We start from the raw sequence: 20,616 nt of genomic DNA, 5'->3' as shown, positions 1-20,616 counted from the left end.
TCCAGGGTCACAAATATAATGTCAATACATATAGTTGTATTTAAAACAGAATATATCCTTTTAATATTCCTTAAAGTTTTTGTGTACAGTGACAAAACAACCTGATTCATTTTCATTCTTTTTCAGCTGAAAGTTTTTGTTATCCCCCACGTAAAAAAATGTTACTGAATCAGTCCTACCTGGAGAGAAATTTCTCAGACGAGCTCTTGGTCTTTTCTAATGCAAGTTGAAGGAAGTTCTGTGTGTTCTGATAGTTTTAAACACAAATTTATTGAAAGTATCCAATAGTTCAATTTAAAAAAAATGTTGACTGGCCACATAAATGCTACTGGTACCCAGAGGTATTTTTGCCTCATTCCCAAATAAACTTGTTTTTCATCAATAAGAGCACTGATTTAAAACAGGAATACACTATTTGCAGTTGATGCCAAAAGTCAGAGCCAGTCTGCAGATTTTGGGTATATTTGGCAGAAAATCATGTTGTTTATTTTGGGCACAGACAGATTTTTTTTTTAGCTTCAGACTATCAAAGTTAAATTGCTATCAAAGTAATCATTTTTAGCACATCCCTTGGCAGCGGATAAAAAGAAACACAGTTCCTTTAGGAAGCAACAGTGACATATGTAGTAGACAGAACTGACAGTTACTCACTCGGTTGTTTAGTGAATGATTATCATTTACAAAGTCTGTAAGTGTATTCCTAGTGTTTGAAAATCTGCTCAGATTTTAAAAGTCATGTTCATATTAAAAAGAAGTGTATTCTACCTGTAACTTACCGTTGTTTAATTTACACATTGATCTAGATCACTCTGACTGTGATTTCAAATTAAAAACAATCAATTTGATTGTGAGAAGCATTTGCCTTGATTTAGCCTCGAAAACGTTGTGTGACTTCACAAATGGCAGATAAAAATGCTCTTCTATGTCACAGTTCATTCCAGCCCATGTAAGAACAGTATCTAATCAATATTTACTGTTACGGCCACATTTTCCTGAAATTTACACTGTGTTTGGCAGAGCTTTCCGACAGCGTGGCATGATCAACTGTGAGCATTGGACTGTATGCAAATTAGCAGCGATGCAACACAGCGATTACCAATGGAAATAAAGACGCCTTCCGCCGCCTCTTACAGTTGCCACTAAGAAGAAATGCTATTAGAAACCAGCAGTCAGTTGAAAGACACTGTGACCTCCAGCGATTTAATCAATGTCATTGTGAACGCCCCTTTAGGATGTTGAGGTACTGTTGTGTTGTTTTCAACAAAGAAGAGGCGTTCAGGACCAATGACAATTTGTTGGTGATGGCGAACACCCATTAACCTAAGGCTGCTGTTATCTCCACCGCCACATTGTTGATGCGCTGCGAGTAATGAACTGCTCTGGACCATCTGAAGTAAACAATCATCTCTTTTTTTACTATAGCATTAATAGAGAGGTTGTTGTTCCAGCACCAGGTTGCAAGCTGTCTCACCTCTTCCCTAGGCTATCTAACCATTAGTGATGCTAATGAGCCCCTCAATAGAGGCGTTGAATGCAGACTTAATGATTGCTCTGATAGTGTATTGGTGATACACTCGTGGTATTACGAATGACTGTGGATCTTTACTGCCTCAAGGCTGTTGCTCCTGATGTCTAGGAAGACAGAGTTATTTGCTTAGTCTAACTGCAGCAAGTTTGTTAGGGTCTAGGGAAAGACTGTGATCAATGCCAAGATGAAGTAAACATCAGCCGTTTGCCATATGAGTTTTTGTTGTCTAGGTAACAAAGTGCAATAAGGATGACAAATGCAATGCCATCATACATGGAGCAGTTGTGCTTGCAGGTGTGTGCTTAGAGGTCCGTTGTGGAAAGGTGGTCTTAAGGTTTGTGACGCCCACATTGCCCAGTCTCTCAAAACACTAGAATCACACAATGACTGGAGTAAATGCAGTGGGGCGAAAGTCACCGAAGTCATTTTGGCACTCAGATGATGGAGGTTGATTTGAAACATGACAGCCTGGTCAAGGTGGATTTAAAGATCTCTGTAATGTCTGCAGAATATTACCCATCTTTCAAATATAGCTTAATATTAGTAGAGGAATAACCTGGTTAAAATTTTCAGCAGCGAATGGGTGCTTTAGTTGTTAAAACGTCCTCTGAGGCACACGGAGATTATTTAAATATCCATTATTGACCTGTTCTATTCAGCTACTACATGCTCATAAATCACAGACATGTCCCATAGGTCAGCTGTGTACTCGATATAGATATGAAATTTTTAAAAGAACTAACAGTGTCTGATTCTCTCTCCTGCTGTGTTTGAGTGATGTGTGTTGAATTTAAAAGCATTGTTCATCCAAAAAAGTGAATTCTGTCATGATTTATTCAACCTTAAAATTTTTTTTCCCTTTATTTTTTGTCTTGAATTATTATTTTTTCAATGGGGTACAGTGTTGTGTTTGACCCCAATGACTTTCATAGTTTGGAACAATTTTATTCAACCTCATGTCTGTTCAACCCTCACTTTTTGGCTTTATTTTTTTCCCCCAATGGGGTACAGTGTTGTTTTGGACCCCATTGAGTTTCATTGTTTGGAAACATGAAACTTTTTAATTGTATTTCTGTCAGGACCACTATCGTCAAAATGATAGATACTTAGCATAAAGTTTGGTTTGGCGGTATGGCTCTGTTCTGGGCAAAAACCTCCCTGCCCATCCATGCAGCCTGTCATGAATGAGCAGGGAGAGCAGCAATAATAACCCCCCTAGGGTTAACAGAACAGAACAAGGCAGATATCATTAATGTACTTAATGATATTTAAGTGTAACACTTTATTCAAGATAAAGGAGTCTGATTAGCAAGGAATATCAGAAAGCCAAGTCCAGACTGTGCGAAAGGAGGAGCTGGGGATGGAGGAGGCTAATTTGCTCCGGAGCAAGCTGAAAAGCTGCTGAATAATACTGAATAGAGCTTATATAGGAATGCCGCGATAGGTGTCGTATTCCTATAGGTAGATGTGATCAGCTGAAGCAAGCTTGACTCACGTGACCTGCCAGAACTAACGCCAACGCTTAATTTATTGGATGAACTAAGGTTGATTGTTTGGAGTTTACACACACACACACACATGCAAAAAGAAAATGTATTTAATTTATTATTTAGAAAATTAATACATTAATAATATCATAGTATTTGTTCTCTATAGGAAAACTGTAAGGGTTAAATTGACATATACTGTACAGGGACATATTGTAAAGGTCAATATCACTCATGCCTCAATCACACGCACACACACACACACACAGAGTTGGGTCACCTCTTTAGTCACAGCAGGGTCATCAATAACTGTCATTTCAGTAATTGGCCGTCACCATACTCTTTGTAGAGGAGATGAAGTGCTTGTTCGATACGATTACATTCCAGTTACTCATCAATTTCAGCAGCAAAAAGACTTCATAGTGCACACAGAACCTCACCACACAAGACCTAAGCATAGCACCATTACTTTTATGCATCAGTTCTGAACTATAAGACATTTTGAAGGATTATATGTTCCGTTATTTAAGCTCGCTGATGTGCTCCAATTCTTTATTCCACTGCCACCCCTCCTCAAGCTCACACACACCCTAAATGTGCCATCATTTCATGGTGGCTTGAGGCGATGAAAATGAAAACACCATTGACATTAGGCTGAACCAATCCTCCCACTTCCACGCATAAGTTCATTAGTCCATACCAGACACAGATGGAAAATGGCTACTGAAAGAAAGGTGGATTGTTCAAATGACAGGCATTAGATTAATAGCCTGTACGCTATATGTTCTGGAATTCTGAACACGTGATGCATATGGTGCTGCAAGGTGCCCTTCATATGTGACATTGCAGTGATTACAGAACTGCAATTCCGGGTTATGGCGGTGCTTGCAGTGTATTTCTGTAAATCCATCTAGCTCTATTCTTGTCATTTCTCTTTGCTATTGCCAAGACTTTTTTTATTTGCTTTTATCATGCTATCATACTCAAACAGTTGTGACAAACATGTGATGCCAGCAATAATGCAATATCTCTCTTCCTCAGATAACAGTGTTTCGGATGGGATCAGAGGGACACCAGGACATTGATCTGGCCATTCTAACAGCACTTCTGAAAGGTAATATTTGTACATTTGTGGATACTCATATCATATGTATCTATAAACATGTTGGTTTAATTCACGGACTTCAACAGGGGGTCTGCAGTGGTGAGATTTTTGTGGGGTGGGGGGGGGGGATAGGGGGTTTGGTGGGGGGTTGTTTTGGGGGGGGGGGGGGGGGGGATACAGTATCTTTTTCGACTAAAGCTAAAATTCATGAAGTTTAAATAAATGTTCGATTGTCTCCCCCTTATTCACTGAAGTACATAACTCTTACAAATTGATATGTACCTCTGGTACTTCTTTTGTAAAACCATATTAACTCTTTCCCCACATTGACGAGTTATCTCGTCTTTTAGAAGACAACGCATCCCCGCCAAAGACGAGTTTTTACGGCTTTTTGTGTTTTCACTGTTATACATTAGGGGGCGCGATTACACATCTTCTGAACGAGTACAAAACCTCCCGAACAAAATCACGTGTACAGGACGGAGAAACGAGCGATCTCTTATGTAAACCGATGCATATGAAAAATAATGCGATCATCAGCAATGGCAGCATATAAATAAAAAGTGCATAATGTTACGGAGTAAAATGTTGATACAGGAAGTGGTATATGTCTGTGCAAGCTTTGGAGGTGTTGATAGAAGCGATTTACTGGATTTATGCTTTGATAATTGTACTGAATATTACCCAGATGTAGTTGTTGATAAAAATATGATTTTCTCACCTTTTTGCTCAAAAGTATGCATTTTTATGAAACCTACCTATATTCAAGTGTTGATAAAAAAAGAATGCTTTAAGCTAGAATAAAACTGATTTTTTTTGTTTAAAAGTAGAGGCCCTGATCTTTATTTTTCTGTATTGCATATTCAAATATTCATACAGCAAAATATTCTGGAGGCCATCAAATTTCAGTGAAAATCATCAAAATCGCTGGCGGTGGCTGGCAACTTTTTTCAAAAATGCTGGCAGGGAACGAGTTAAAAAAGATTATGTCAGTTTAATGTTGTACAACTTTGTTTTATTGTGTTTTTATCATTTTAATTATGATTATTTTAACATTTAACCCAATTTTAATATAAACCAAAAGTGATCAGTGGCCTAAAAATGTTTGAAGACCCCTGGTTGTAAAATAATGATGAGGGCTAGCTCAAACATCATTATGTGAGTTTCCAAGTGATTCACAGAAGTGTCCTTCAGGTTCTGTCAGTCAAAACATTCTTAAAACTGTAAGTACTATTCCCTGTCTTACTTACAGTGCTGTGAAAAGGTTTTTACCCCTTTCCTGTTTTTAAATTTTTTTGCATATTTGTCACACTTAAAAGATTCAGACCATCAAACAAATTCAAATATTATACAAAGATAATGCAAGTAAATACAAAATGCAGTTTTTAAATTATGATTTCATTTATTAAGGGAAAAAAGCTGTCCAAACCTACGTGGCCCTACGTGAAAAATTAATTGCCTGTTAAATCATGAAAGAACTGCAATTAACCACATTATTTTAGAAAGCTGAGTTAAATTTCACTAGCCACACCCAGGCCTGATTACTGCCAGACCTGTTGAATCAAGAAATCACTTAAATAGAACCTGTCTGACAAAGTGAAGCATGCTTAAATAGCAACACATTATGCCGCGATCTAAAGAAATTCAAGAACAGATGAGAATCAAAACAGTTGACATGTATCAGTCTGGAAAGGATTATAAAGCCATTTCTAAGGCTTTGGGACTCCAGCGAACCATGGTCAGAGCCATTATCCACAAATTGAGAAAACTTGGAACAATGGTGAACCTTCCCAGGAGTTGCCGGCCAACCAAAATTACTCCAAGAGCACAGCGGCGACTCATCCAAGCGGTCATAAAAAAACCCCAGAACAACATCTAAAGAACTGCAGGCCTCACTTGCCTCAATTAAGGTCAGTGTTCATGATTCAACAATAAGAAAGAGACTGGGCAAAAATGGCATCCATGGGAGAGCTCCAAGGCAAAAGCCACTGCTGACCAAAAGGAACACAAAGGATCGGCTCCCATTTGCCAAAAAATATCTTGATTATCCCCAAGACTTTTGGGCAAATATTCTGTGGACTGATGAGACAAAAGTTAAACTTTTTGGAAGGTGTGTGTCCCGTTACATCTGGAATAAAACCAACACAGCATTTCATAAAAAGAACATCATACCAACAGTCAAACATGATGGTGATAGTGTGATGGTCTGGGGCTGCTTTGCAACTTCAGGACCTGGACGACTTACCGTAATTGACGGAACCATGAATTCTGCACTCTATCAGAAAATCCTGAAGGAGAATGTCCAGCCATCAGTTTGTGACCTCAAGCGCACTTGAGTTATGTTGCAGGACAATGATCCGAAAGTCTTTGTGTAATATTACAATTTGTTTGATGATCTGAATCTTTTAAGTGTGACAAATATGCAAAAAATTATAAAAAACAGGAAGGGGCAAAAACCTTTTCACAGCACTGTATAACGTTATATCTTTCATAAATCGATTGCATCCGAAGATATTTCTGATCACACACTAACTTCCATTTTACTGCCCACCATCTTTTTAGTGCCTGCAATTGTCAGGTTAACATTACATTTAACACTGAAAGGAGTGAGTAAAGTGCAAGCTCTACTGGCTGTGCTTCTAAAGACCCACTTTTAAATCCAATACAAAAGATGGGATTCCAGTGAAGCCTTTTCTTCAAGAGCTCCATGTGCTGCTCTGAAAGCCAGCAGCATGGCTTTTGCATAATTCATAGTACTGTGCAGCGCATCTAAAGAATGATTTACTCGTGCAGTTCCTAGCTCTCTTCTTTTTCCTTAATGAATGTATAAGGGATGTATATCTGTTGATATATAGTCAAAAAACAGATATTTGTATTGTATTTTTGATTCATTTAGGCCATATTTATATCACTAATGCTTGCATGTACTTTAAAATGCATGCTTGTTATCTTAAATGTCTTTAAGTGAATCATTTGATTGCTGATTTAGAGAGTATATGATATGCTAATGACTGGAAACATGGAATATTATATCACGCTTTTATCAGTAGCTCAGTCTTATCCATGCGAAAAGGGCTTTTGCATTTTTTCATTGAACACACTTGTGGATATCTGACAAATACAGAAAGTGTAAGGATTTATTATGATGTAGTGTGAAATTAAAGCGAGAACAGAAAGCTAACCTCTGCTAGAGTTCAAAGCAACAGAAAACAGCAATTAAAGCTCATCTTCAGAGACTTAATTATACATAATTATGTGACCAATCTTTTCTGATACAGTGCCTTCCTGTTGCTGAGGACTTGTTTCATCTGGCATCAATATAGTTACTAAATACATAATGAACTTCAAAAGCGCAAGGTGCTCCACATGGCCATTTCTGAGTATTACAGACCTCCAAGTCCGTATTTTAGGTTTAACAGAGTCGGGCAGGATATTTCCGAGCACTTAACTGAGATTATGCAAATATGGTTTAATACATGGCGACACCTAGACAAGCCACGGAGGTGTCTGTTTAATAGACTGTGTCTGGAAAGATTACCCTCATAAAAGTAAATGTAGAAGCACCAGGCCAGAGTAAGTAAAGACAAATGTCCTGCTGCTCAGGGGGAAGGTTTATTAGCTTGAAGCAGGAGCGGAGCAAAGAGCCAGAGACCCTGGAGAGCGCTTTCCTCTGTGATTTATCTTTAGAATCAGCTTTTTAAACAGGCATAACGCTATGCATTGCAATGATGCGAGAGCTGGGGATTCCTTAGGATTCTCTGCTGTGAGAGGCACTTGTAAATCAATAGGAGTTAAGGGGGTTCAAGCATGCAAATGATTTTGAAGACATCAGACTGTAAGATTAGTAATGTTTAATAGGCATTTAGTTACACACCACATCCATCATTGTATATGCTCTCGTTAACATATTCCCCAGGGCTTTTTAAGATGGTTTTGTTAAAGCAAATGAACTAACCTTAATTATGTGCCCTTTTGCTTGTCTGTCCAGGGGCCAATGCATCAGCTCCAGATCAACTGAGCCTGGCTTTGGCCTGGAACAGAGTTGACATCGCTCGAAGCCAGATCTTCATTTATGGACAGCAGTGGCCTGTAGGCAATATCCACTCACTCCAACTCTGTAATTCATTTAGATATAGATACAGAGATGTTGATTACAGAGGGGACTAGAAGCACTTCTGTGTAACTCTGACTCTAATTATACACAGTAGATGCTAATGATGGTGGGCTGCATTTCAACCAGATTAAAATTCATGAAATTGATTCATTGCTGTGCACCTGTATGTCTGTTTTATTGTGTGCTGGTGGTGTGGGTTCTGGACCTGTAAGCTTTGTTTATGTGTGGTTAGGTGGGCTCTCTAGAGCAGTCTATGCTGGACGCACTGGTGCTGGACAGAGTGGACTTTGTGAAGCTGTTGATTGAGAATGGAGTGAGCATACACCGCTTCCTGACACTGTCCAGACTTGAAGAGCTCTATAATACGGTAATGTAGCTATGTCAGATTTGAATGATGTAATATCTTAGGTTTTTCAGTGTGGTCTCAGACTTTTGGATCTCACTGTACTGTCTGTTTCCCCATATATACACTACCATTCAAAACTGAAAAAAAAAAAATTATTATTCATCAAAGTAAATTTTAAAAAATAAATAAAATCAGTTTCCACAAAAATATTACGCAGCACTACTGTTTTCAACATTGATAATAATAAGGAATATTTTTTAACACCAAAATAGCATATTAGAATGATTTCTTTCATCGTATGGGACTGCAGACTGCAGTAATGCGACTTTGCAATCGCAGGAATAAATAACATTTTTAAAAATGGATTGAAATAGAAAATTTATTTTAAATTGTGATAATATTTCATAATATTGCTGTATTTTTGATCAAATCAATTAGTATAATACCCAACTTTCAAAAACATTTTAAAAATCTTACCAATTTTGAATGGTATATGTATGTATTTATTAATATATATATAATGACCTATAGTGAAAAAATATGCATATGCACTGAAAAGAATTTACCTGTGATAAAGTGGTTTAAGACCAAAAATATAGCGTTTAACATTTAATTACATGGATAGTATTTTTAAAGGTGATAGCAGGTAGATTTAACTTCTTAAAGGGGCAGTTCACCAAGAAATGAAATTTGTGGTATCATTTACACACCCTTTTGGTTGAACAGTCCCTTTTAGGTAACAACAACACATGTTCTTATTTGTTTTTCCAAGTACTATTTGTGGTTAGATGTAACTTTTTAAAGGTTATATTTGTTTCTGTTTGCCTTAAATAGAGGCATGGTCCATCCAACACCTTATACCACCTTGTCAGAGATGTGAAAAAGGTAAGAACTCACTGTGCATGCAGCTGAGTGTGTGTGTGTGTGTGTGTGTGTATCTGTATGCATGTGTGTGAGTGGATGTCAGACTGTGAATGTAAGTGGTAGATTAGTCTTAGATTTCTGTTGCACATTTAGCAAAGGTGTCTTTCTTGCTGCTTAGCCCGACAGAGAGATTTGGCCAATTAGTTGCTTTTTTTCTGTCTGTGTCCTCTCTTGCTCGTTTCAGTGATTTTCAGACAATAAAACAGTCAGAACAATGGGTTTGTTGCTTCTTAGGGTGCTCGTGTGTAGTTCGTTTTTCTTAATTACTATTCCTAAGTGCATTTTCAAGGCATAATGGGGCACACGGTTGCCTTCTTTTTGCACTCTGGTGATTTTCGTAGTCTTTATGTAGTAACATTTGTGCATGAACTGCAATTTCGACTTGTAAAAGACTCAGTGCAGGTACACCGTGAGGTTTTTGGTCAAGTCTTCTCTTTGTCCAAAAAATACTTTTTTTGTACTTTGAAGGCGCAAACCTTCTCTGTGTCCCTAGAGATTAACATGTTAAACTGGGTGTCACATCAACTGATTCTAGCACAGCATTTCGTGCACAATTAAAATGCAGCTTCACCTGTGATTCTGATCAGCCAGTTGAAGCATTTTGTGGCATTTGCTGAGGTTGAAGTAATTAGCCCAGCTTAGAAGATCTGTGGTCGCTCTGCGTTGGTAATTACAGAACCAGAGCAGAGTCTACAGTAGTTATCATAGTCTGAAGGCAGGATGTGGGAAGGAATTTTGCTAAAATGGATTTGGCTCGTAGATCTAATGCAAGGAGAAATCTTAGGTCTTCATGTTCGCTTCATGTTGTTAAGTCTTACAATCAAAATTTCAACACCCTGATAAGGATTCTCTAATTAGAAAAGCTCACTAATATCGGCATAAATGTAAAGATGAGTCAAATCATTAAATTACCAACTGAGGCATCGCTCCTTATCACTCCCCCTCCCCCCCTCCGCTCTTTCTTTGTCCTGCCCATTATTGGACTCCATTCTTCTCCTTTCTCTCTCCTACACTCTAACTCTCTGTTGATTTTGTTTTTGTTTTTGTAGAGAGACTCTCTTTTTTTTACGATCAGTTCAATATGGCACCAAACCCTGATTCTAGACTTGCTTGGTCTCAGTGGGATGTCTGTCCCTTTAATATGATTCTGTCTCACTGACCTTGTGTGTTCTTTCCAAGCAAGAATATCCAGGGTTCAGTTGGATCTACCTCAAGGTGAATCAGAAAATCTTCTTCAATTATCTTGATTCCTTCTAGCAATATGTTGGTGTGTTTGTGGCGTGAGAACGTATGGGTGTGTATGTAGTTGAGCGCGTGGGTCGTTTCTGACCTTACCGTTTGTTTGTATTTTCATAGCCAGAACTGTTGGAACAGGTACAGTGTTGCAATGAGTAACCTTCTTGTCTCCAGGGTAACCTGCCCCCTGACTACCGCATCAGTCTGATTGACATCGGATTGGTAATTGAATACCTCATGGGCGGAGCCTATCGCTGCAATTACACCAGGAAGAGATTTCGGACCCTCTATCACAACCTTTTTGGACCCAAAAGAGTATGTTATTAAACAAAATGGCATGTCGCTCTAAAAGGGCATCATACTGAGATTTCAAGAATGAAGTTGTAACATTACAAGAAAAAAGACGTCATGTTAGCACCATCCACTACAGGATGACTGAGACACTTTTACAACATTGGTTGAAAGGTTGAAATTCAGATTCAGAAGTTTTATTTTGTTCTGCTTTGCTTTACTTTGTTTTGTTTTGGGAAAAAAAATATATTTAGCAAGGATAGATTAAAAGTAAAAGTAAATACTTACATATCAAAAATATTCTTTCATAAAAATGCTGTTTGTTCTTTCTATTTTCTTAAAAAACTTTCTATTCCTAAAAAATGCAGCTGTTTTCAACTGTGACGATAATAAGAAATGTTTCTTAAGCACCAAATCAGCATAGAATGATTAGAATAGTCATGTTACTAGAATATTAGTCGTAACATTTTAAGAATGATTTTGAAAGGTTTGGAGAATAAAGTAGTCATAAAATTAAGAGATTAAATGCATAATATACCATGAATAAAACTGAAATAATTTAAGTAAAAAAAAAAACTATTCACTTTTAAATGTAATAAAAATATTATACTTGCTTTTTTGTACTTGCAGATTATTTCCTCTGTTTCCCATACATTTTTCCAAAGGAAGTTTGTAATGTGTTTTTTTTTTATTGGCATGACTCACCTGGGAATAAAATATTTCACATCAGAGTTGCCACATAGAGATGGCATATACAGTAACAGACTAGATACTCCGTGCAGAGCAAATTTCTATATAGCGGCACTTCAGCAGTGCAGAGTAAACAGGAGTCAAGACAAATTCTCAAGCTACTGACACCTGGATGATATGTAATTTTCTCACACATTTTAAACACCTCTGCATCTACTGTAAGTCACAAATCTCGACCCTGTATCGCAGAACCGGATTTCAGGTGTGAGGACATTAAACATTGCTGCTCCATCACGCCAATGTCACAGGAGCATTTTATCTGTACTAGTACAGTAGATTGCTAGTACACGATGTGTGTCTGAGAGTGTGTATTCATGAATCTATTTGTGCATTTCAATATAGTGAGTACATTTTATCTCACATGCACATTCGCACATACATAGTTCTACATATGCCGCCATATAGGCTTGAAATAGATCAGACATCTGCGGTGCCATCAGAGAGATGCTCTAAATTTATCAGTGCATCACATGAAGAATCCTATCTACTCATTAAACATGCCATGCTTTTACATGTGCACCAGAAGGATGGTGAAACGATTTGCAAAATGCATAAATCAAATCTAACGTGTCTTGTCATTTTTGTCCTGTATGTTTTTATTTTTGTGTGTGTTGCAGCCAAAAGCCCTGAAGCTGCTTGGAATGGAGGTGAGATTTATTTCTTAATTTCATGTATCCCACTGCTTTCCAATAAAATCCCCACTGAGTTTCATTGAAACGCTTTCTTTAAGCTCTCCTTTGATTTAGAGGTTTAGATTCAAGTAATGAAGGTTCACAATGAAAAAATGCTCCTTGTATTGCATGTTCAGAGGTTTTCATAAAAACAATTTAAATACTGTAACTACCTACAATTATCTTACATTTGTGTCTAATGGTCATCTTACTATTAATAACCAGAATTAGGATATAAATTCTATATTGTCCTATTTTGCTATTTTAATATTAATATATTTTTATAATAATAAGTATATATAATATTTAATAACTAGATACAGTAGATAGGCAGATAGATTATTGCAATAATTATCATTTTAATTATTAATATTAATAAATAAATAAATAATAATGTTGTTGCTGTTACGTTTAATCAATAAATACTGCTGAAAAGAGCAAACCAGGGTGATTAATTACCTATAATTTACATTTTCAGTGGTGGTTATTATTATTTTTATAAGAAAAATAAATTACTTAAAAAATCTCTATCATACAGGATGACATGCCCATTAGGCGAGGACGTCAGAAGACCACAAGGAAGCGAGAGGAGGAAGTAGACATTGACCTGGATGACCCAGAAATCAATCACTTCCCTTTCCCTTTCCATGAGCTGATGGTTTGGGCAGTGTTGATGAAGCGGCAGAAGATGGCCCTGTTTTTCTGGCAGCATGGCGAGGAGGCCATGGCTAAAGCGCTGGTGGCCTGTAAGCTTTGTAAAGCAATGGCCCACGAAGCGTCAGAGAACGACATGGTAGATGACATTTCACAGGAGCTCAATCAAAACTCAAGGTATGAATGTAAAGATGTGTTATGATGACCTAGTTACCTCAAGGATGAGCATTTAGATGAGGATTTCACCAGCATGTCCTGTACCCATTGCTGTTGAGTATACAACTCTTGGGTCTGGAAGTTTGGGGAGACCATCTGTTATGCACCAAACTGGCATCCCATCAAAGGCGCAGTGACAGACCACAAAGACTTCTCTAAAATTCATAAAAGCCTAATGTGAATGTTCTTCTAGTAATGGTGTTTGAGACTAGCTTATCCTGCTTCTACACCTAAAACAAGCTGTTGTTTTTTTGTGTGTGTGTAGAGGTAATCTTGTGTGTTTATGTGCATATAAATGTGTCTGTGGCACAGAAATTCCATCTTTTTTTTTATCCATAAGGGAGTTTGGTCAGCTGGCTGTTGAGCTGCTCGATCAGTCGTATAAGCAGGATGAACAGATGGCCATGAAGCTGTTAACCTACGAGCTGAAGAACTGGAGTAATGCCACCTGTCTGCAGCTGGCAGTGGCCGCCAAGCACAGGGACTTCATCGCCCACACCTGTAGCCAGATGCTTCTCACCGACATGTGGATGGGACGCCTGCGTATGCGCAAGAACTCTGGCCTAAAGGTCAGATTCGGGAGAAAGATGGCTGAGACCATAGTCTCATTCATTTACATACAGTAATATCAGTTATTAATAACTGATATTACTAATAGTTATTAATTACTTAATAGTTATTAATAAATTAATATTAATATCAGAGTAAGAAGAGAGCTTATCTGGGTTCATATTTTTTTTATATGGTATATATTCAACGTATATATTTGGCATATATATGGTGAAACGGTCTGCCAAAGTGAGTCTTTTCATAGCTGAATCTATCATTTGTGTTGTATTTACCAAGTCCTCATCAATATGAGACCAGCAACTGCTGTTTCAGCACTCTAATAGATTTCTTAATCACTAGTCTAATTATCATTCTTACTCGAGAGACACCAAAATGACAGGAACGTTTGCTGTCATGAAATGTGCAAATTAAATTGGTTGGCTATGTACAGAAATGAAATTCACAAAGTTATGAAAAAATGCCTTTTTTTCAATGAAGGCAGTATCCAAATCTGGACAGAAAACAGAATACAAATGGGAAATGGTGGCATATACAATGGTAGAAAAATACAAAGGGAAATGGACCCACAAAGTGAATTGACTAGTGGAACTATATCATTCTTGGGACTTTTGAAAAGGACAGTTGGCGTTCTGCTACTTCAGGATGTGAAAGGATAAAATTTACATGATCGCCTTAGACTAGTCCATCAAAATTCTCGGAAACCATCCAATACCTGTTAAGAAGAATATACAGTGTTGTTCTTGTTGCAGCTCCTGATCAAACGTTTTCAACTGTGATAATAATAAGAATTGTTTCTGGAACACCAAATCAGCACAGAATTCAAAAATCAGGAATGAAGGCTATACTGAAAACTGAGCTTTGCCATTACAAGAATAAATGACCTTTTAAAACATTTTAAAATAGAAAACAATTATTTTAAATTGTAATAATATTCCTGTTTTTCTGTATGTTTTAGCAAATAAATGCAGCCGACTCCAAACAGTCAAAGCTTCGACCTTTAGACACATTGTCAGACAAAAAGTATGCTGTACACTGTATATCAGTCCCTAAAAAAAACAAGCTGTGCAGGGCTTCTCCTTGCGTTTCTGCATGAATTATTTCTGCCTTTGGTTCAGACCTCAGTGGTGATATTGGTGTTTCATGTCTCACAGGTGCTATTGTATCAAGAAAGAGTGAGACTGGTATTTCATCACCACAAGCATTGGAACTGGTCCACTGAGTACGAAATAATGAAAATAACAGTGGATTTTTCTCTTAAGCTCTGTGTTTGTTTGTTTCGTTCCCACCAGGTTATCTTAGGCCTTCTTCTGCCCCCCTCCATATTGAGTCTTGAGTTAAAAAATAAGGACGAGATGTCGTATATGCCTCAGGATCAGGACACCTACCTGCAGGAGAAGGATGTGGATGAACCTGAGAAACAAGCTAAGGAGAAAGAGGAGGAGGACATGGAGTTCACAGTAAGATCTTACTGTGAGACGCAGTACAACTCCGTGGTGAGAGCATCCACCTTAGCCTCGTTTCTTAGCTTGTAGTCTTAACGCACACACACACACATTTAGGCACATCTGCTCTGCTCTGTGAAAGTCCTACCCCCAATTTGGCCTCTCAAATATGCTTCCGGCTTTATTTTGTTGTTGTTCCTCAAGTCCGTGGTTCCTCTTCTTAGCGATCCGTACCAACCCTGCCGTTTTTCTGACTTCCCCACCCTACACCCTTCTCCCACTTCGCCCTTTTGTTTCCGTTCCTCGTTGTCAAAGCGAAGACGCGTGGTTGTGGAGTTGTAGCGTGTCTCCGTCTGCCTCTGTCCTTGTCTGCTCTCTGTTTCTTTACTTTTAGCAAGGGTCTCGTCTGAAGTACGGTACTGTGACTGAATGCTGCCTGTGTTTTTATCATTCACGCATCTATGACACCATTGTGCATGTTTAAGGCTTGTTTTGCATTATGTTAGCAGCCTTGATCTGACATCTCCATGACGACAACCTTCACTTTTAAGTTGAACGAGAAGTGCCTTCTTTCTTTCACAATAAAACTGCACGGATACTGTTGTTCAATCTTCCATTGTGAACTATCAAGTGTTGCTCTAAAGCAGTGGCTCTTGAACTGTTTCAGGTGGCGGACCACTTAAACAGCCCCAGATATGGTGGAGAACAACAACTAATGTACAAATTAGCCTTTTTTTAACTTAGGGTTAAGTTTTAACCTTTATCTTGAAATCGTCTAAATTTTACGGATCCATAATTTTGTTATTTTGTTGAAATTACCCATAGTGCTATGTTTAGCTAATCAGCCCAAATGAGCCGTGTTTGCTAACAAAGAAGTTAGACTGAACAATTACACTACTATATTACAAACTTTTTTTATGTTCACCAATGAACAGTAAAATGTATTTTATCAAGGTACAATCATAAACATTGTAAAATATTACAATTATTTGAAAAGGTTTCTTTTTTTAGATATTTTAAAATAAAAATGGGACCTGCAATAGCAAATCCCTGTTTTCAGCCATTACTCCATTTACTAAAAAAAAAAAAAACTTGTTAAATATTCATTAGGAGATTCTTCTGATGTGTAAATTTGGTAATGGAAAAACTTTTCTTACTAATAGTAGTCTAAAATGCTATCTAAAATTGTGCTGCTTAATGAAGTGTTTAAATGGTAGTCTCTTTTTTTCAGTCGCTTAAGTATTGAGAACACTTGCATTTCTTGCATGTCACTGTACACTTTGAAGTCAAATTTCATTTTTAAAAATAGCCAAACTCAAAAATGTCTTTCTAGAAACACACCAGTCTGTTGTTCTTTTGAGAGATGAAGGCTGTTCTGTACACCGACTAAACAAAACAGAGAGACGTGGATGGCCCAGATGAACAAGATGAGGGGTACATCAGTGTTATACCGGTGCAGTCTTATAAATATCTCATAAATTGATGACTAGAATGCATAAGCTCTCAGTGCTGCACAGTACAAACAGAGAGTTTGAATAATAAAGAAGTCATATTAAATTAGATTGGTCATTTGTGACATTTAAATATCAGTATTTTTTGATCAATTTAATGCATCATAAGTGTCGATTTCTTTCAAAAACATTGAAATGTCTTGGGGTCAGTAACTTTTATTTCTAAGAAATTAATACTTTTATTTAGCAAGGAAGCATTAATTTGATCAAAAATTACAGCAAAGACATTTGTAATGTCATTAATAATAAGTTCAAAATAGTAGCATTTATTTCAAATAGAAATCTTTTATTAAAAAGTAATTGTTTCCACAAAAATATCAAGCAGCACAACTGTTTTCGACATAAAATATTTGATGATAATAATTCTTTTCTTTCTTCCTCTCTCTCTCGAACACACTCTCACACTCTCTCTTTCTCTTTTTCCGCACAACCATTCCCAGCGGAATCATCAATGCCCAGTTCATAGTGAATATCTCACCTTCCTCAGCGCTCAGTATTGCTTTGCAGTGTTTGAAACAGCTGCATGCAATTCTGGGTGAGAAGTCACACTATGTAAATGGTGTGTAAAAGTAATGTTTTCTATCTTTCTCCTCTTTCTATCCTCTGTACTTTTCCCAGGCTATGCTGGGAAACGTCAGCTCCGAAGCGTCGCGTAAGAAACAGGTGGAAGAGGTTCAGAACCGTCATCGGCTGATTCCTGTGGGTCGCAAAATTTACGAGTTTTACAACGCCCCTATCGTCAAGTTCTGGTTTCACACGGTAAAGCCCCAGCTGTGCCCTTATTTAGTATAAAAAGGCATACTGTATTGTTCAGTGTGTTTAGAATATCAAATCTATACGAACATCAAAATACCTTGTGTGTGAATTCTTCAGAGAAATGTCCTTTGAAAGCTTTCACTTGCAAAGAAATTCATATCAATAGATTCCATATCAAGTCCAGGGGGAAAAATGTTCAAATGCAGGCAAGTAGAGATCAAAACAGCTGATATTTTTTTTTATTTAGCCTCATCTATGTTTTAAATATAGGCCATGAATCTGACAAATCTCCAGGCTCCTAAAGATGAAAAATTTTGCTCTGTGTGCTGTGTCTTCATTATTTACTCACTCTCCCAGGCTATGCTGGGAAACGTCAGCTCCGAAGCGTCGCGTAAGAAACAGGTGGAAGAGGTTCAGAACCGTCATCGGCTGATTCCTGTGGGCCGCAAAATTTACGAGTTTTACAACGCCCCTATCGTCAAGTTCTGGTTTCACACGGTAAAGCCCCAGCTGTGCCCTTATTTAGTATAAAAAGGCATACTGTATTGTTCAGTGTGTTTAGAATATCAAATCTATACGAACATCAAAATACCTTGTGTGTGAATTCTTCAGAGAAATGTCCTTTGAAAGCTTTCACTTGCAAAGAAATTCATATCAATAGATTCCATATCAAGTCCAGGGGGGGAAATGTTCAAATGCAGGCAAGTAGAGATCAAAACAGCTGAGATTTTTTTTTATTTAGCCTCATCTATGTTTTAAATATAGGCCATGAATCTGACAAATCTCCAGGCTCCTAAAGATGAAAAATTTTGCTCTGTGTGCTGTGTCTTCATTATTTACTCACTCTTTTTTTCTCTCGTTGCTCCTTCTCTCTCGCTCCCATCACACTGTCACGTTGTAGTGTTTACACTGAACAGTATTTCTGTTCTCTGCTGGTGAGAGTGTGTCAATCTTTCTACCGTTTTCACCCACCCAAACAAAAATGTTGCAAAAAAAAGAAAGAGCATTACCCTAAGACACCAGTGAGAACTCAAACATTTAGTTTACTGCAACATCTTCTGTAGCTACTGCTTCTTTCTGTGTGCAATAAAGTAGAAGAAGTATAAAGAAGATGCATTACAAGCATAAATGCTTCCTAATGTCCCTAAAATTTAAACCATGGATCCTTGAAAATATCAGCCTGATGGTGTTTTCATGATTGATTTTGAAAGACAACATGCATGTGTAAATTGGGAAAGAAAAAAAGTAATTTTATTAATATAAAATCTAATCAAATTCTAACTGGGAAACAGAAAAAATCAACTAAAAATAAATTTTCATGACTGAAACTAAAATAAAATAAAAATGACCAATAATGAATTTTAGTTCTATTTTTTGATACATGGTGTATTATATAACTTAAAACCTTTACAACCTGCCTGCATTAAACATGAACATGTTACCAGATGGCAATATTGCTAGACTGTGTTAAGAAATGTAATGCTGTAAAACATTTATAAATACTACCAGTAAGCACATTAACTCTGGTAGCCCAAAAATATTAAAACTGGAAGATACTGAAACTAGAAACTGAAAAACTAAATAAAGCCTAAGAATTATAGAATGAAAACTAATATGATTTATTGAAAAATAAACTAAGATACAATACCATTCAAAGGTTTTGGGGTTGGCAAGATTTTTTTAATGTTTTTGAAAGAAATGTCTTGCGCTAACAAAGGCTGCTTTTATTGGATCAAAAATACATTAAAATCAGTAATATTGTGAAATATTTTTACAATTTTAAATTATTTTCTGTTTGAATATATTTTTAAAATGTGATTGCAAAGCTGAATCTGCAGCAGTTACTACTTCAGTCTTCAGTGTCACGTGATCCTTCAGAAATCATTTGAATATGCTGATTTACTGAAAAAAGTATTAATTTAAAAAATCTTACTGAACCCAAACTTTTCAACAGTTGAGTACATTGAAAATGAAATAGAAATAGAAATCAGAAGTGTAATAACCTTGGTGTAAGTAAAACTTAATCACAGTCGGAATGATGATGTATTCTCACTGTTTCACTTCTTCACTGTTTTCACTCAAATGGACCAAAGTGTTTTTCCCCCCTAATCATGATGCTGTCTTTACACAGTTGGCTTATGTAGGATACTTGATGCTCTTCAACTATATTGTTCTGGTGAAGATGGACCTGTGGCCCTCTCCTCAGGAGTGGATTGTTATTGCCTACATTTTCACCAATGGTATCGAGAAGATGAGAGAGGTGAGACTTCATTAGACCTCAGTGAGCAAAGAAAATTGTTTCCTTCGATCCCTGAAATGTGGGAAAAGATTCATTATTATTATTCATAAGCAATGTCTAATAATTCAATTTACATATAACTACACAGCTGCTATTCAGTTAGAAACTCCAAAATGTGAACTGTATACAGTCTGTTACTGCCCTCTTGTGGAAATCAGTAATTGCAAATACTTTTGCTTTGTGGAGTTACGTCCCTGGTTTACGTTTTATGTGAAAAGTTCATTTGCCCAATATATCCATCTTGAAATATCACCATTGTCAACTGCATTTTTAAATAGGTTAAAATAGAAAACGATTTTAAATTGTAAAAATATTTCAGAACATTCTTGTTTTTACTCTGTTTTGGTTAACCATTTTGAAAAGGTCATTTGTCCAACATGAAGGCTTTGACTTCTCCTGTCTCTCAGATCCTCATGTCAGAGCCGGGAAAGCTCCTGCAGAAGGTGAAAGTGTGGCTGCAGGAGTACTGGAACATCACTGACCTCATGGCCATCCTCATCTTCTCCATCGGGATGGTGCTTCGCCTGCAAGACCCTCCCCTGATGAGTTACGGGAGGGTCATTTACTGTGTCAATATCATCTATTGGTACATAAGACTGCTTGACATCTTTGGAGTGAACAAATACCTGGGTCCATACGTCATGATGATTGGCAAGATGGTGAGGGAGACTGATAGAGCGCTTTAATAATTGCAAAATGTTTTATGGTTAAAATGG

General features: G+C 37.2%; 1 protein-coding gene across 1 annotated transcript in view; it reads left to right on the top strand.

Annotated features, from left to right (window-relative positions):
• The window catches only part of LOC107595026 (transient receptor potential cation channel subfamily M member 3-like), a 93,384-nt gene that overhangs the window by 63,382 nt on the left and 9,386 nt on the right, over window positions 1-20,616 (top strand). Inside the window, exons 9-21 of the mRNA XM_016285301.1 lie at window positions 4,057-4,129; window positions 8,109-8,209; window positions 8,467-8,601; window positions 9,415-9,465; window positions 10,684-10,719; window positions 10,915-11,055; window positions 12,399-12,428; window positions 12,991-13,283; window positions 13,663-13,891; window positions 15,182-15,385; window positions 17,464-17,604; window positions 19,733-19,861; window positions 20,308-20,559. Of these exons, the coding sequence (XP_016140787.1) occupies window positions 4,057-4,129; window positions 8,109-8,209; window positions 8,467-8,601; window positions 9,415-9,465; window positions 10,684-10,719; window positions 10,915-11,055; window positions 12,399-12,428; window positions 12,991-13,283; window positions 13,663-13,891; window positions 15,182-15,385; window positions 17,464-17,604; window positions 19,733-19,861; window positions 20,308-20,559 (1,815 nt within the window). The remainder of the gene's footprint in view (window positions 1-4,056; window positions 4,130-8,108; window positions 8,210-8,466; window positions 8,602-9,414; window positions 9,466-10,683; window positions 10,720-10,914; window positions 11,056-12,398; window positions 12,429-12,990; window positions 13,284-13,662; window positions 13,892-15,181; window positions 15,386-17,463; window positions 17,605-19,732; window positions 19,862-20,307; window positions 20,560-20,616) is intronic.

Source organism: Sinocyclocheilus grahami, unplaced genomic scaffold (genome assembly GCF_001515645.1).
Source record: "Sinocyclocheilus grahami isolate Dianchi unplaced genomic scaffold, SAMN03320097.WGS_v1.1 scaffold195.1, whole genome shotgun sequence".
In the NCBI taxonomy this organism is placed as follows: domain Eukaryota; kingdom Metazoa; phylum Chordata; class Actinopteri; order Cypriniformes; family Cyprinidae; genus Sinocyclocheilus; species Sinocyclocheilus grahami.
This window is presented reverse-complemented; position numbering and strand designations above follow the sequence as displayed.